The sequence below is a fragment of the Hemitrygon akajei genome, chromosome 8, assembly GCF_048418815.1.
Source record: "Hemitrygon akajei chromosome 8, sHemAka1.3, whole genome shotgun sequence".
Taxonomy (NCBI): Eukaryota; Metazoa; Chordata; class Chondrichthyes; order Myliobatiformes; family Dasyatidae; genus Hemitrygon; species Hemitrygon akajei.
Genome location: NC_133131.1, coordinates 17440494 through 17457945, shown reverse-complemented (window position 1 = coordinate 17457945; position 17452 = coordinate 17440494). Strand labels below are relative to the sequence as shown.

General features: G+C 41.2%; 1 protein-coding gene across 1 annotated transcript in view; it reads left to right on the top strand.

The window, feature by feature from the left end:
* tlcd1 (TLC domain containing 1) overlaps positions 1-17452 on the top strand; it is a 54476-nt gene that overhangs the window by 7306 nt on the left and 29718 nt on the right. The window contains exons 2-3 of the mRNA XM_073053371.1: positions 80-162; positions 15711-15793. Coding sequence (XP_072909472.1) covers positions 80-162; positions 15711-15793 — 166 coding nt within the window. The remainder of the gene's footprint in view (positions 1-79; positions 163-15710; positions 15794-17452) is intronic.

The window sequence follows — 17452 nt, the reverse complement described above, 5'->3', positions numbered from 1 at the left end:
CTGCATCTGTGATACAGTTGACTTTCTCTAAAGCACATGTTCAACAGTGTAACATGTCTCTTTTTCCTCTCTTTTGCAGTGTTTACAACGCTCCTGAAATGTTAACTGAAATTTTTTCGTTCCAAAGTTCCTTTTCATATTCGCTTGTCTGTGTTTCCACAGGTGAGAATCTCAGTCATTAAAAATATCGTGGGCAGTATGAAAAATAAAAGGCTCCTTCTTGACATTGGGCTCAAACAGGCCTTCCAGCTAACTACGGCTGGCCTCCTCTATAACTGGGCGGCAAGGTAGTTTAGGGGTTAGCATGGCACTTTACAGTCCAGGCAACCCGGGTCCAATTCCCACCACCACCTGTAAGGAGTTTGTACGATCTCCCCATAATGTAGTGGTTGATAGGTTAATTGGTCATTGTAAATTGTCCCATGATTAGGCTAGCATTAAAAATTGGGAGGGATTGCTGGCAGCGTGGCTTGTAAGGTCAGAAGGGCCGACTCTGGACTGCAGCTCCATAAATAAATAATATCAATGTGATTTATACTGTAGTACCAATGGTTGTGGTGATCTGTCAATGATATTGCTGTTGTAGTTTAATAATGAAGCTATTTTCACTGCAAAATTGAGAATTCATTATCATTGATTCTGTCCTAATATGGTCATATAGGAAGTGTTTTCAAATTTATATTAGAAAATTTACAATTTTAAACTATGCTTTAGTGGTTGTTTTTTTCAGTTGCTTTACAATTATATTCACTAGAATTTGTAAGATCTAGAGGGGATCTAATAGAAGGTTACAAAAATCTGTCAGTGGTAGATGGATTAGATGCAGGGAGAATGCTTTCTTTGACCAACAAGAAGGGGGGTGGGATGGATACTAGAACAAAAACACAAGTGATTCTGTAGATGCTCTAAATCCAGAGTAACACACACAAAATGCAGGAGGTCAGGAAGCTTTAATAGAGAGGAATAAACAGTTATCATTACAGACTGAAACCCTGATTCAGGATTGGAAAAGAAGGGAGAAGAAACCAGAATAAGAGGTGGGATGTGGAGGGGAAGGGGTGTAAGTTAGCAGGTGATAGGTTAAGCCAGGTGAGGGGGAAGGTGGGTGTGAAATTCTGGCTCCTCACCTGCTTATCACCCCTCACTGGTGCCCTTCCTCCTTCCCTTTCTCCCACAGTCCACTCTTCTCTCCTCTCAGATTCCTTCTTCTGCCTTTTACCTTTGCCACCTATCACCTCCCAGCTTTTCACTTCATCTGCCCTCCCTCATCCACCTCCAGTATTTTGTGTGTGTTACTGTAGAACAAAAATGAGTCTCAAATTCAGAATCAGGTCTATTAACACTGACGTACTCGTGAAGTTTGTGGCGGCAGTACAGTGCAAGACTAAAGAAATACGATAAGTTACAAATAAATACATTGTGTGAAATTTACAGAACAAGAGATTTGGAACTGGGAAGAGCAAAAAATTCTTCACAGAGAGGATAGTGAACCTGTGGAATTTGCAACCACTGTGGGCTGTAGAAGCAAAGTCCTTGAATATCTAAAGGAAAATAGATACATATGTAGATGTAAATGGCTTCAAAGGCTATGTGGAGAGAGAATAAATTTAGTACTGAGACAGATAATCACTCATAACTATGGATTAGACTTGAAGGGCTGAATGGCGGGGTCCTATTTTCTAAATTAATATGTAACAGATACCTTTATCAAATGCATGTAGAAGTATAATCTAATTTGGAAATATGTTGTGTGCATAAAATTTGCAATAGTTCAGGTTACTCATCTTTTATCATTGATTGTACTCAAGCATTTGATTACAGTGTTAACAGTATCACAGTTCCAAGCATTCCGTCTGTGATAAGTTGGAGTGGTTATTATACGAGGCCAGCCCTTATGGTCTTGTGACAGGACAACCCAACACTGTGGCCTCGTGCAGCTGCACCAAATTTCTGAGAGTCCCTCAGCATACAGTACTGCACCTTGGCACGTGGAAGCCTGCAGCACCCATTTCTAGCTCCTCACAACGGAAGACGAGCCATTTCAGCAAGCACCAAAGTTCATCTTTTTCCAAATTGACAGTCTTCTGGCAGTAGTCACTGTTTACTGTGAAGCCCAAGGTTCTGCACTGGGCAGAGTCTCAGGATCCTCCTCAATGAAGGTTGATCTCTTTCTAAGCATTACTGGCAAACACACTGTCCAGAAGCCAAGGGTGACAGGCACATGGGGGCAACTTGTGGTGAGATTAGGAGTCGGTCTGTACATGAATGATATAACAAGGAGACCCTTCTCAAAGCTGGCCAAGCAAGGTCTCGCTGATCACACTAAATAGGTTTCCTTACCTGGGCCTGCTGAAATGTGATCTCAGACCTACTGATGAAAAATGCCCTAGGATGCCTCTCAGTTCAGCACCAAAACTGGTATTAGTATTGGCTTATTATTGTCACATGTACCAAGATACAGTAAAAAACATGTCTTTCATATGCTGCATACAGATCAAATCATTACACAGTGCATTGAGGTAGGATAATGTAAAACTGTTGCAATGCAGAATAAAGCGAAAAGCTACCGAGAAGTGCAGTGCGGAAAAAGAATAAAGTGAAGATCATTACGAGGTAGATTGAGAGGCCAAGTCAATCTTAATGTACAAGTGGTTTGTTCAAGAGTCTAATAGTTGGATAGAAGTGTCCTTGAGCCTGGTGGTACATGCTTTCAAGCTTTTGTACCTTCTTACTGATGGGAGGGGGAAGAAGAGAGTAGGTCCAAAAAGTATTGACAGAATCCATTGAGAAGGAGGCTGGTTCTTGTGACGTGCCAAACTGTGTCCACAACTCTCTACAGTTTCTTACCAAGCCAGTATGCATCCAGACAGAATGCTTTCTATAAAAAAGATGGTGAAGGTTGATGGGAGCATGTCAGTTTTTTTTTGTGTGTGGCACCCTAATCTTCAACAATGAACAAGGAGAAACATTATTTACATCTACTTCATGTTCACCAAGCCACTCAGATATGTGAGCTGTGTTTTTTTAAAAAAAATGGCAGAACCTCAGACAATGTGACTGAATGCAGATAATGTAGAAACGCTTAGCAAAGAATTAGGTATGTGAATGGGGAGTGGAGCAAGTGTTCAAGAGGAAGAAATGCAAGAGATTCTGCAGGTGCTGGAAATTGAGAGCAGCAAACATGAAATGGCTTTAGGGACTCAGCAGGCCAGGCAGCAACTATGGAGGAAGGTGAACAGTGAACGTTTGACCAAAGCGTCTCAACCCAAAATGTCGACTGCTTATTTCCCTCCATAGATGCTGACTGACCTGCTCATCTCCTCCAGCATTCAGTGTCGTGTTGTCCAAAAGGAATTTGATTTTGTTTCAGCATGACATTTGGATTCTAGATTTTTCTTTATTGGAATATTCTGAATACCAAAAATGTTATTTGTCCCAGGAAAGGTTCAAATTCAAGCTGTGCATAGAGTGTTGATAAACATGCCTGAAGATTATCTTCTGAAAATTAATGGCAATATTATCGCATATAATCTCATGTACTGTGTAAATCTTGACATTGGCTGTTGATATCCTATTGGACATCAACAACTTGACTGGCTATGATGTCATAAATTCCAGATAAACATGAAATGAACTAAGAGCTATTACATTGGTATTAGGAAAAACGTCTGTGCTGGGATTCTTTGTTGTTTTTTATTTGGTCCACAAGTTTCAAATTACTCACAAAAGTGGGTTAAAGATATGAAGTGATTGATACCAGTTAATATGGTGGAAAATAAATATCCTTTTACCAAGAGATGAAGGTGTCGGTCAAAAAATCACTAAACCACAATAATTAAAAGACCATTGGTTTATTCCTCAGTCTCGTGGTAGAAGTCAGTTTACAGTGCTTTATCATCAGGGTCTCTCCCACCCGTGCACATTCAGTTCGTGGATCATCCACCACCCACCACACCTGTACACCCTGTCTGAACACACTGCTGCCTTTCTCCCTCCCCAACTCACAGACACGCTCTCTTCCTGCACTGGTCACTTTTCATCTTTTATTCCTGCACTTTCACACACTTATATGACTATCTGTTTTATTATAATAGTGTCAGTAACATTGTACTGTCTTACATAAATGTGCACCTTGCACTTTATGTCAACCAGTCATTCTTCAGGCCATGCCTCTCAGGGACATGCTGATATTTTTTGTGACTGTACATGTTGGATTATGACTACCGTATGTTCTATGTTTTGTACTTTAACCTCTGAGGAACGATGTGGTGTTTAGCTGTTCAATGACAATAAAACTGAACAACTTTATCTTAGTCATTTTGAGAAGTAATCCCTTTCTCAACCAGAACTTAATTTCTACAGTTTCTGCTGCTCATTGTTTCAACCCAGTTGCTTCCTGCCTAATACCTGTACCTTTGTCTTCAGATTACCAACTCCCTCTAGTTCCAGATCGTCCCTCTACAGCAGAGGTTCCCAACCTCTTTTATGTCTTGGACCAATACCATTAAGAAAGGGGTCTGTAGACCGCAGGTTGGGAACCCCTGCTCTACAGCAACTTTGATACAAGAAACCCAGCCCATTCCTGAAGTACTCTGCTGTCTGACAAGCTGTCTTTCAAATGGTCTGAAACACCAGGGCCCCAACAGCTCTCCACAGATCCAGAGGCACTAGGATCATTTCATGGTGTATAGTCAAGGCTCTTGTGAAATATGCAGAGTAACAAAATGCTGTTGGGCACTGCCTCAATAGAAGGACATCCTTTTAGAACAGAGATGAGGAAGAAATATTTCAGTGAGAGGGTGATGAATCAGTGGAATTCATTGCTGCAGACAATTGTGGAGACTGAGTCATTGGGTATATTTAAAGCAGAGGTTAACAGGTTCTTGGTTGTTAAGGGTGTCAGAGGTTATGGGGAGAAGGCAGGAGAATGGCATTGAGAGGGAAAATAAATCGGCCATAATATAATTGTGGAGCAGATTCAATGGGCTGAATGGCCTAATTCTGCTCCTATGTCTTATGATCTACAGTCCTGTAGTTATAAGAGAACATGTGAAGTGCCTTATACTAAAGGACTGGCTCTAAGACTCATAGAATGCTTACTAATCTGGTCTTCCCACAGAAAGCAAAAAATGTTGCATTCACCAAGTCACTGCAGAAACTGGACAACTATTTGATATGGTCGGGAGACATACGAGGATTAAAAGGACGAATGAACCAGTCAGCAACTATTTTGTTTCAAAGAATTAGTCAACACAGCGTGACTTCGGTTATTTCTTAAACCATGCCCTATGTGGGATAGTTCAGCGTACAGCCTAGATTTAAGAAGGTTTTGGTTGTAGTTGTTAAGCACATGGCATCTTGCCAAATTGCAAACTCAGTGGAAACAAATAAAATGAAAGAACTTCAACCAGCACCAGACACAAACCTGACTTGTTTATAGTCATCAGGACAGCAGTGAAGGCTCCATTCCCCAAACAAACCACGTCACGTAGAATTAATTGGCATGTCTCCATGGCATGAATGCAATTGAACCATATGCCCGGTGGCCACTTTATTAGAGACATCTCTTCCTTAATGCAAACATCTGATCAGCTAATCGTGTGACTGCAACTCCATGCATAAAAGCATGCAGACATGGTCAAGAGATTCAACTGTTGTTCAAGCCAAACGTCAGAATGGGGAAGAAATGTGATCCAAGTGACTTTTGACCATGATATGACTGTTGGTGCCAGACAGGGTGGTTTGAGTATCTGAGAGACTGCTGATCTCCTGGGATTTTCCCACACAATAGTCTCTAGAGTTTACAGAGAATGGTGCAAAAAAAAACACGTGGGTGAGGACGCCTTTTTAATGAGAGAGGTCAGAGGAGAATGGCCAGACTGGTTCAAGCGGACAGGAAGGCGACAGTAGCTCAAATAACCACACAATACAACAGTGATAGCAGAAGAGCATCTCTGAATTAACAATATGTCGAACCTTGAAGTGAATGGATTTCTGTGGCAGAAGATCACGGACATACCCTTAGTGGCCACTTATTGCAGTCTAAAGAAAAAATACCAACTGACAGCAATTAACACCAAACCCGCAACAGCCTCACCCGAGCAGGATGGCTGGTTCCATCTCGTCATAGAAAGAATGGTTTCCAAACAACAAAAGACAAAGTATAAGCATGATTTGGAACCAAACTGGGTAAAGCTAGACATGTAGAGTGTCTGGAACACCAGTAAGGTTTCAGGCATAAAGGTGCAGGCATCTTTGACCACGAGAAAAAATAATTTCAAGGCTCTAAGTAAAATGGATTTGCACAGTGTTTGCTAATGGTGGTAGCCAGCTACATAGGACAACTGGTATTACTCGGCGAAGAGTGATTAAGGGAATAAAACATCAATTGTGAAGCATCATTCACTGAAGGCAAAGTTGGGGATTTTGATCTGAGAAACAAAATACAATCATTGCCTTGCCATTTATGAATGATGGCTTAACAATCATGGCTTCACAAATTGTTGAGGTAACTCAGATGGTACCGCACAGAAATCCACTCATCAGGAAATGATTTAAAGTCCGGATCAACTCGGATAAAGATCAATTGTGGATTTATGAGCATATTACATAGAAGGTATACACTCAGTGACCACTTTATTAGATACCACATGTTTATGGTCGTCTGCTGCTGTAGCTCATCCACTTCAAGGTTTAACATCTTGAGCATTCAGAAATGTTCCTCTGCATTACTGTTGTAATGTACGGTTATTTGAATTACTGTTAACTTGCTGTTACCTTGAACCATTTTCTTCTGACTTCTCTCAATTACAAAACACTTTTGCTCACAGAACTGCCTCTCACTGGATGTTTTTGGTTTTTCGCACCATTCCCTATAAACTCTCGAGACTTGTGTGTGAAAATCCCAGGAGATCAGCAGTTTCTGAGATACTCAAACCACCTAGTCCAGCACGAACAATCAGTTCATTGTCAAAGTTACCCAGGACACTTTTCTTTCCCCATTCTGATGGATGGAGAATCTAGTTTCAATGTAGAAGATGAGCTGAGATCAATCTTGGCAAATTATGACAAATCTGAATAAGTATTAGACAGTGGGCCTTCATTCACATCGTATCTGAAAGCTTCTTGAAGAGGGATGGTACCAGGTTCCCAGTTCCATCCAAGTTCCAATGGTGCAGCTTAAAGGGTAGATGTCACAAGGAGGTTTTGAAGAGACAAGTTTTGGTAGGTTGTTTGAGTTTGACTTTGAATCTTCATCATCATGTACATAGCCTTCTACATGAGTATTATACAGAGCTACATTCCAACCCAGGAAATAATGCAGCATAGCTGTTAAAATGTACTTGAATTTGACATAGCCTTGCCTTGAGTAAGGAATGAAGGAAAGTCTAGTAGTTAGCACAGCCCTTTACAGTACCAGCAACCCAGGGTCAATACCTGTGTCATTTTCTGTAAGGACATTATAAGTTCTCCCCAAGGCCACGTGGGTTTTCTCTGGGTGCTCCGGTTTCCTCCTACAGTCCAAAGACGTACCAGTTGATTGGTTAATTGGTCATTGTAAATTGTCCTGTGATTAGGCTTGGGTTAAATCGGGGATTGCTGCATGACGTAACTCAAACAGCCAGAAAAGGCCTGTTTTGTGCTGTTTCTCAATCAATCAATCAATCAATAAATAAATAGAACACTTGATACAAATTGTTGTTTCTCCTTTTGGGTGGCATTTTTTGCTGTTTGCATTTGACTGTTTTTTACGAGGCTGGGTTGCTAGCTCGACACTCAACCCAGCACGGATGGAAAGCGTACAAGGAGCCAGCTGGATTCAAACCTAAGACCGTTGGCCTCAATCTCCGATGCTGATGCCACTACACCACCGGCCAGCGTTAATATTGATACAAATGCAAGGTTGTTATTCACAGTAAACAAGTCTTTGGGAAAAGGCAAAAAAAAAGCACTTCAAGTTAAAAGACTGGAACTAACAAACTGGTACAGCACACAACAGTGAAATATAGTGAGACCAGACAAAAGAATATATGGTATGAATTAGAGGAAAAGTTATAAGTGTCTAGCTGCACCAAATGCTTACATTATGAGATGGCCCAGAAGATGTAGAATTTATTCCAGAAGTCGGCATGAAGACCAACCATGATGGAGTCAACAGAGAGTTAAGACAGGACTTTGCCTTGTTCAGATGAAGAAATAGCCACACCACTAGGCACCTGTCTACATGAAGAATATGCAAACTTTGACAGTATAGGTTAACAGACTGATTTTATAATAGGAAAGTAAGTATACATTTATGGGCTTACAATGTAAATACAGTACATGAATTATCAGTTTACAATAAAGCAGTTTGCATGAGCTTTGAAAACTCTGTCTTTTACAGTTCTTACAGTAATTTACATACCTGTACTGTTATAGTCTTAGCACGACCAGGCAATGCATCACATAATTGGCCAATTGTAATCATTTGACTTTCTAGAATGTCATTGGGCAATTTGATGGTCACTGACATTGTGGGTTATTTCAGAACAGGGCTTACCGACCAAGAGTAATCATCGTTTTTTTTGTTAATCTCTGAGGAAATTGTCTGACTGTGTTTAAACAAATTGCCATTGTGTTCATGTCCAGTAAAGCAATGTTGGCAAAGGGTAGAAGCACAGTACCTTGGGCTTGGTTCAGATAATCCTTAATTTAAAGCTCTGTGATTAATCAATTAGAATAATATGCTACTGGCTTGATGTGGCAGAGTGGTACAACTGGTAGAGTCACAACCTCACCTCACAGAGTCTAGAGTTCAATTCTGACCACAGGTGCTGTCCATGTGGAGTTAATATGCATTCCATGTAACCATATAACAATTACAGCACAGAAACAGGCCACCTCAGGCCTTCTAGTCCGTGCCGAACGCTTACTCTCACCTAGTCCCACCGACCTGCACTCAGCCCATAACCCTCCATTCCTTTCCTGTCCATATACCTATCCAATTTTTTTTTAAGTAGCTGTTTTTTTTCTTATGTAGCTACGTGGTTTTCCCTAGGGTGTTTTGGTTTCCTCCCAAAGGTCAAAGAAGCTTAATTAGCCCCTGTATTTGTGTGTAGGAGAATGGTAGAAACTAGGGCAAATTAATGTGTGGAGATATTTTTTTAAAAATGGGATTCACATAGAAATAATATAAAATGGATGGTTGATAGTCACTGCAGACTCAATGGGCCAAAGGGTCTCCTTCCTTGCTCTGTCTCTGTGACTTTCTATCAAACGGCTGTTCTTTAAACTACGGTGACCATGTGAGCATTACATTTAGGTTAACCTTACAAAGTAAGAACATGAAATTTCAGTTGATTTTACTTGGATATAGAAGAAAATCATAATTAAAGATTACATGCTTCAGCAGTTTTATAAGTAAGGTTGAATCTTCCAGTGGTATTGGAGAATTTTCAGGCTTGCATAAATTTCCGATATATGACCACCTTTCGATATCCCTTACTCTGTCAACAATCAGAATCAGTCCTGATACAGTAAACACTCCCAAGGTTTTGCTAGTGATGTCCAAACTTGTTGCTGGCTTGGGTGGGTCAGAATTGGAGGCCACCGCCCTTTTCATACCTGTTTAATTATTTGCTCAAATGTACAGTTTGGCCAGATTTCTTGCAGCTGATCAGTATTTATTGTGGAAACTGATCCCTGTTCTGAATGTCGTTGCACACAGTCACTTGTACAAAATTTTGTTAAGTCTCAGTTAGTTCACAAATGGAGTCTGAGGCCTCCGTCGGTCAGAGTAAGCCTGTGCAGTACGATATGGAGAGCAAGCTGTTGCCCATGTAGCAGGCTCCCCCTCTCTATGCATCTGATGAACCCAAAGGAACGGCAGAAACCGATACAATTTGGTACCAGAAGGATCGTAGGAGTTGCCAGTCAGCATTGAACTCAATGTAAGACTGCCTTAGGGACTCCAGCTCCAGATTTTTCCCTCAGGGTTTACTCCCGAAGCCTTCCCCATGAGTAGGTATAGGTGCAGGAAGCAGAGGTTTGAGATCAGAGTTTTCCTTCTCCTGGATGAGCTGCTAACCATGGCTGACGAGCTCCATCTGCCAGAAGCGACTGGTTTTAAAGCATCAGTAACCTGCCTTTGCCCCTTCTCCTGTCAGTAGAAACAGTTCCATCAGGCTTAGCAACTAAGCCACATGCGAAGGCCAGGTGCTGGACTTGGTTGTCTGATGCTAGTTGAGGCACACACCATTGAGAGCATTTAATAGTCAGTGGGGGCTTGTGCCCATTACCACCCCTTGGCCATAACAACCTTTAGGAACCACACAAATGGAGTATTGCATCCAATTTGGTCAATGCACTTTAAGCAGGATGTCCTAATGTGCATACAGGACAAAATATTTAGTGGACTGCTTCCATGGATGTCAGATTTCAGCTGTAAAGTTAAACTGGAGAAGCTGAGGTCATTCTCTTTGCTGTAAGAAAGGTTGAGGGAAGTTCAAGTTTACTGTCATAGGCATACACATACACAGGGTATAAAAGTCAAGAAAATTAACTTTTTACAGCAGCACAGTACATTGTGAGAGAAGGACAAACAAATTAACATAAATTGTACATAATACACGGGACAAAATCAACATCACGGCATTAGTGCAAGTTGAGAAAGGGAAAAAGAAATATAATCTGAGATAGTTACTAAGATGCATTGATGATTTTGTCTGGTTTAATCAGGGTAAGTGGAGAAAAGAAATTTCCATTAGTGGATGGTTCAAACACGGCCTACGGTATTAGATGGAGGATATGTTTCCAACCTAGAGCATTGCCCAGAGATGTGGGTCTGAATTACAACAGCAGGTTACAAAATGTATTTGAAACCAAGAATAATACAGAAAATATAGAGTACTTGCTATACCAGATTACTGTAAATCCCTCGTAGTTCACTAACATCCATCAGGAAAGGAAACTTGCTGTTCTAGGCTGGACCATATGTGACTCCTGATGCACCCATTGGGGCTCAGCACAAATTGTGGATGTGCAATCCCAGTAATGTGCACATAACATCAACATTTGGGGAGATGTTGGGGAAGTTTTCTAGTCCAACTAGTTATTATTTCGAGTTTCTGCCTGTGACGGTAGTGGGGAAAAAAATTGATCTTTTTTTTTCAAAACAGAATTGGATGTGCATTTCTGAAAGAATAGTTAAAACAGCTTTGAGGGATGAGTGAAGAAATAGATTGATCCGTTAGGACTAGGGCAGTTTCAATGGCCAAATGGCTTCCTTTTACGTCATAATGGTTTTCTGAGGACTTGCCTGTTTAACAGTCCTGCCTACTTTAGAGAAGCTCTTACATGAATATTGATCATGAAGGATAAGGCAGAGAGAGGCACGTTGGAGATCCAATTAGGCAGTCTGATAATTAGTAGGGGAGAAGAGTTGGGTGAGTGTGGATCTTGTACCAAAGCTAAAGTATCAACCTACCAACCTAGAGTAGAGCAGGAAGCATGACACTTGAGAGAGTATGACTCTAGTATTGAGGAAAAGTACTTCTATTCCCTCACGTAGAGTGCAGCAAAACAGCTGGATGAATGTTGTACCAACTCTGAGGAAAGATCTGACAGTAACTAACAGTAATATTCAATGAAACTGTGACCCAATACCAGAAACATTTGGTAGGTCACAGTAACAAATGAAGATTCAAAGTTCATGTTGTCAACTTGTTAAGAAAACATGTCCACAAAGATTAAACTCAGGTTAGAACTAAGTTGTCATTTCCAATGAATTCAGAGCTTAACTCAGCAACCTAGTAATACTCCCTGTGTAGAATATTTTAAAAAAAAATTTCCACAAGAATATGCATCTAAGAAGCTCATTTTCACAGTGAACTGCCACATCAAATAATTGATGCCCTTTTCTCATTACTACCATCAGGGATGACGTACAGGAGCCAGAAGACACACACTCAACATTTTAAATAGCTTCTTCTTCTTCTCCGCCATTAAATTTCTGAACAGTTAATGAATCCATGAATCCAACCTTACAGTTTTTGCTGTATTTTACAATACTTGCTTATATTTCTTATTGTAACATATAGTATATACTATGTATTGCTGCCACAAAACAAATTTCACAAAATATGCCAATCATAAATACCAGATTATGATCATTCCTGAAAATATTTACACATGCCACAAAATTTGCTTCATCATAAAAAAGGCATCATTTTTCATTAGTTAATGTAGCAGATTATTTGATTATTGAAGTACCACAGCCTAGCTCCATGCTGTTGTGATTTGGTATTCAAATACACCTTAAGTCTTGACTAGGTATATAATCGAAGTACAAATTTGCAGAAGCAGACATATAATATTGTTAGCTATCTCAAGAAGATACAAAGTGCTTTACAGCCAATTAAGTATCTTTGAAGTGTAATCAGTATTTTAAATGTATCCCCATGAATTTCAAATTATTAATGATCAGAAATGCTGCTTTCAGTGAAGTTGATTGAGTAGCAAACAGTATGTTGGCTAAATTACCATGAATAGTCCATGTGACAAGTAAAGTTAATCTTATAAAAACTCTTCTTCAATAGGGTGACACTGTAGTGTGGTGGTTAGCACAACACTTTACAGTGCTAGCAACCTAGTTAAATTGGGGGATTGCTGGCCAGCATGGCTTAAAGGGCCAAAAAGACCAATTCTGCACTATATCTCAATAAACAAATAGAAGAGTGCCATGGGAAAAGATGGGATGTTTTTGACGTTAATAGAAATGGTGGTAACAAAGAAGATCCCAAACTGAAGCATCTTGTGCCTGTTGCAGTATGTGGACCCTATAAATCATTTGGTGCTGTTTAAAAATAATGTTCTCCTTAAAATATTGGATCACATTAACAAAACTGGCAATCAATCCATTCATCTGGGACTTGAATTTGTGTAAATTAACAGTTGGTTTTGCCTTCAAAATATTGAAAGCCACGCTTCGAATGAGAATGATTGGCACCAGAGGTCCCGCTGATTTTATGTGAATAAGATCAAAGGCAAAATGGAAATGAAAGTTCTTTCCACTTAACTTTGGCTCAAGTGTAATGGAAAAAGCGTAAGTGAAATTAGATTATCTGCACAGAATGCCAGGAATACAGATGAGATAGACTTAGAAGCTTTTCTAAGAAACTGTTTGATTTTATTTATTTAGTGATACAGTGTGGAGTAGGCCCTTCTGACCCTTTGAGACCTGCTGCCCCAGCAACCCCACAGCCACAATTAACCCTAGCCTAAACACAGGACAATTTACAATGACCAATTACCTACCCGGTACGTCTTTGGACTGTGGGAGGTAACTGGAGCACTCGGGGAAACACATTCCATGGGCAGGACGGACAGAAACTCCTTACAAAACTGCACCAGAACTGAATTCCGAACTCCAGAATGCCCTGAAGTGTAATAGCGTTTTGCCAACCGCTGTACTGCCATGACACCTATTGAGATTAGAACGATTGCTGTTGCTGAACTTTAATAAGTAGGGCCTCCCCCATTTTAAAAAAGACGTATTCATGCTGATCCCCCCTCTCTCCCTCACATCATCTTCACCATCACTTTTGCCCTCCCTAGCCCATTTCACTGGGTTTTCAGAATATTTATTAATGGGGAAGAAAGAAAGGGACTGGCTTTTATGTCACCCTACAGGACTTTAGGATGGCCCCAAGCACTTTACAATCATTGAAAGATGATCTTTAGAGACAAGGCATCCAATTTGTATATATTAGCCCCCTTGCACATGTGCTAACGACTGGATTTTACCAATCCTGGTTAGGGACAGTATGGTAGTGTAGCAGTCAGCACATGGCATTACAGCGCCAGCGATCAATAATCAGGATTCAATTCCTGCTGCTACCTGGAAGGAGTTTGTAAGTTCTCCCCATGACCGCATGGGTTCCTGCTGGGTGTTCCGGTTCCGGTTTCCTCCCACATTTCAAGGAGGGACAGTTAGGGTAAGTGAGTTGTGGGCATGCCATGGTGGCACCTTGTTGTGGAAAAAAAATCTCAGGAGCAGCAGACAGAATAGATCAGGCCGACTCAGAGAATTGTCTCAGACTAAAGGGTTTTATTACATGATATCATGGAGAGCCCAGACTCCGAAAGCGGAGCTCCGCAGCTCTGCTCAACAGTGGATTACACTCTTATTTATTCCCCAGGCGTACGTGACAAGAAGCACTTAAATCTGAAAAAAGAGGGAACTTCAACTACAACTCGTTAGAATAGCGAAGTTGCACTGTATGTCCTTGAGCGGTTATACATTTTCTTAAGTGTTAGTTCTCAGAACAGTATATCATTCTTTCCCAAGCGCAGACATGTGATGATTCTTAGAATAAGGAAGCACAGACAGTTATTTTCCCATCCCATCTACAAAGCACATTTCAGTCACACAGTGTACATTAATCGAGATAAGTGATTACAGACTTTGAATTCACATATTAGAAGAAGGTCATTAACCCCTTAACATTCGTCACAATGTCTTACTATTTTTCTTACACACACCTGAAGCATGGCAACAGTTGCGGGCTGTCCAGCGCGATTTGATTTGAAGTAAACGACACATTTAACTATATACTAAGGTGTTTCGGTGCACAAACAAAGCTTTATCTTATTTATCTTAGGAGTTAAATATTGGTTAGGCGACTAGAGAGCAATCTATTAACTCATGTAGGAGTTATTGGTCAAGATTAAATATTCAAGCTTCTAAAGTTGAACTTGAATCATTGGTTACAGGGATCAAAAGCCACTGAGCCACGATGGATGATCAAACCTTGAGAATCAATTCTATCCAGGGAGATGTGGGCTCCAGGCTAAGTGGACAACATTTTGATACTGACAGCAGAGCTGCTTCCTCAGAGCTCCAGCAGTCTGGGTTCAATCCTGACCTCTGGTGCTGTCTATGTGGAATTTGCACTTTGCCCTCCAACCTCCACGGTATTTAATTTACTCTCAATTTCCACATTTGTGCTGACTTCCATGGAACTCATTGCCACAGACAGCTGTGGAAGTGAAGCCATTGAATATGTTTAAAGTGGAGATTGATAGATTCTTAATGAGTAGGGTGGGGGGGGGTGGTCAAAGGTTATGCAGAGAAGGCAGGAGAATGGGGTTGAGAGGAATTCCAGAGCCATGATGGAATGGCGGCGTGGACTCGATGGACTGAATGGCCTAATTCTGCTCCTATGTCTTTTGGTATTTTTGGATAATTGGCTACTGTAAATGAGTGTGGGTAAGTGGTAGATTCTGGGGGTAGTGGACGGGAACCTGAGGAGATTGAAAAGAGCTTGCCGTGGGATTAGTGTAAATGAGTGCTTGATGGCCAGGTGAACTTGATGGGCCGAAAGGCCTGTTTCCATGCTGTATGAATTTATGCTCTATTATTGGGCAGAAATGAAAATCATCGGCCCTGGCCATTACCCACTGCAACTCTTTAAGCAGCTTCGAAGGCAAGTATGTTATTGGTACCCTGGCTTAGACCCAGACAGCATTATGAAGGTTTCTGATTTTATGATTGCACGGGACTGAACCCACGCAATGAACCAGTGGGTGGGAAACTTGTTTACTCTTGCTATTTTCTTAAATATTCAATTTGTTCATGATCCAGCTGTTTGAATAAGTACATTGTTTTTCTTGTCAACTGTGGCTTTTAAATAATAGATTCATAGTTTTATGCATTATTCTTTCTCCCCCAGGTTACTTCATCCAAGATGTGGCTGATATTATCATGAATGGACAGTCTAGAGCTTCCTGGGAATTCCTGTTACACCATATGTTGGTAATTATTCTGTGGAGCTTATAAACTAGATAGCATTGCAAATCAATTTTTCACTTAAAATTTGTTAAAGTAAATTGCGTTAAAGGAATATTTGCTTTCTGAATATTCTAACACTAGGTTTTGGGTCTGCAAAAACTCCCTCTGCCTGGCGAAGTCAAGTGCTACATCGAGAAGGCACTAGTAGTCATAGCAACCGACAGCGTTATCTGCTGATGCAATACAGGAGCTAATTTTATGAGTCACACTGCCGGCAGGGAGCCCTGCTTGATGAAATCACATATCCAGAATCTTGGACCCACAGTTATTCAACCATTTTAGCAGCTCAGTGTAATTTCTGTGTTGCATCTTACTACAACAGTGCTGTGTTCGTATATAAAAGCTGGAGATGTGTGGAATGTGAAAGATAGCTACATATCAGAGTTAGAAAGAAGTTAGAAAATGTTGTGGAGTTGTGGAGAAAGCAAACAACTAATTGTCTGCGAAAGCACAGAGCCCAATACTGAATAACACAAATGAAAAAGAGCCATAGTCATGGAGTCATGGAATACTACAGCACAGAAATAGGCCATCTAGCCTGTGCCAAACTATTAATCTGCCTAGTCCCATTGGCCTGGACCTGAACAATAGCCCTCCATACACCTCCCATCCACGTATCTATCCAAATTTCTCTTAAATATTGAAATCGAACCTGCATCCGTGACTTCCACTGGTGGCTTGTTCCACAATGCCACCACCCTCTGCATGAAGAAAGTTTGGCTTCATGTTCCTCTTAAACATTTTACCTTTCACCCTTAACCCATGACCTTCTGTTATAATTTCACCGAACCTCAGTGAATAACCTGCTTAGATTTACTCTATCCATGCCCCTCATAATGTTGTATCCATTTATCAAATCTCCTCTCATTTTCCGACACTCTAGGGAATAAAGTCCTAACCTATTCAACCTGCCCCTGTAACTCAAGTCCTCAGGTACTGGCAACATCCCAGGGCCCTAAACAGTCCTTCCAGGTGAGGCAACACTTCACTTGTGAGTCTGCTGGGGTAATCTATTGCATCCGGTGCTCCCGGTGCGGCCTCCTCTACATCGGCAAGACCCGACGCAGATTGGGGTACCGCTTTGTCGAGCACCTACGCTCCGTCTGCCACAACAGACAGGATCTCCCAGTTGCCACTCACTTCAACTCTCCTTCACATTCCCATTCAGATATGACCATACATGGCCTCTTCTACTGCCATGATGAGGCCAAACTTCGGTTGGAGGAACAACATCTCATCTACCGTCTGGGTAGTCTCCATCCCCTTGGTATGAACATCGAATTCTCCAACTTCCGGTAATTCCCTCCCTCTCCCTTCCCCCATCCCACCTTCACTTTGTCTCCTCTTCTAGCTGCCTATCACCTCTCATGACTCTGCCTTCTTCTACTACCCATAGTGCTTTGCCCTTAGATTCCTTCTTCACCTCTCCTGCCTGTCCCCTCCCTGCTTCCCCTCCCCCACCCCTTGATCTTTCCTCTGATTGGTTTTCCACCCTCCCCCTACCTTCTTTATAGGGCCCCTGCCCCCTCCTTCTTTAGTCCTGATGAAGGGTCTCGACCTGAAATGTTGACTGCTCCTTTCAACGGATGCTGTCCGACCTGTTGAGTTCATCCAGCTTTTTTG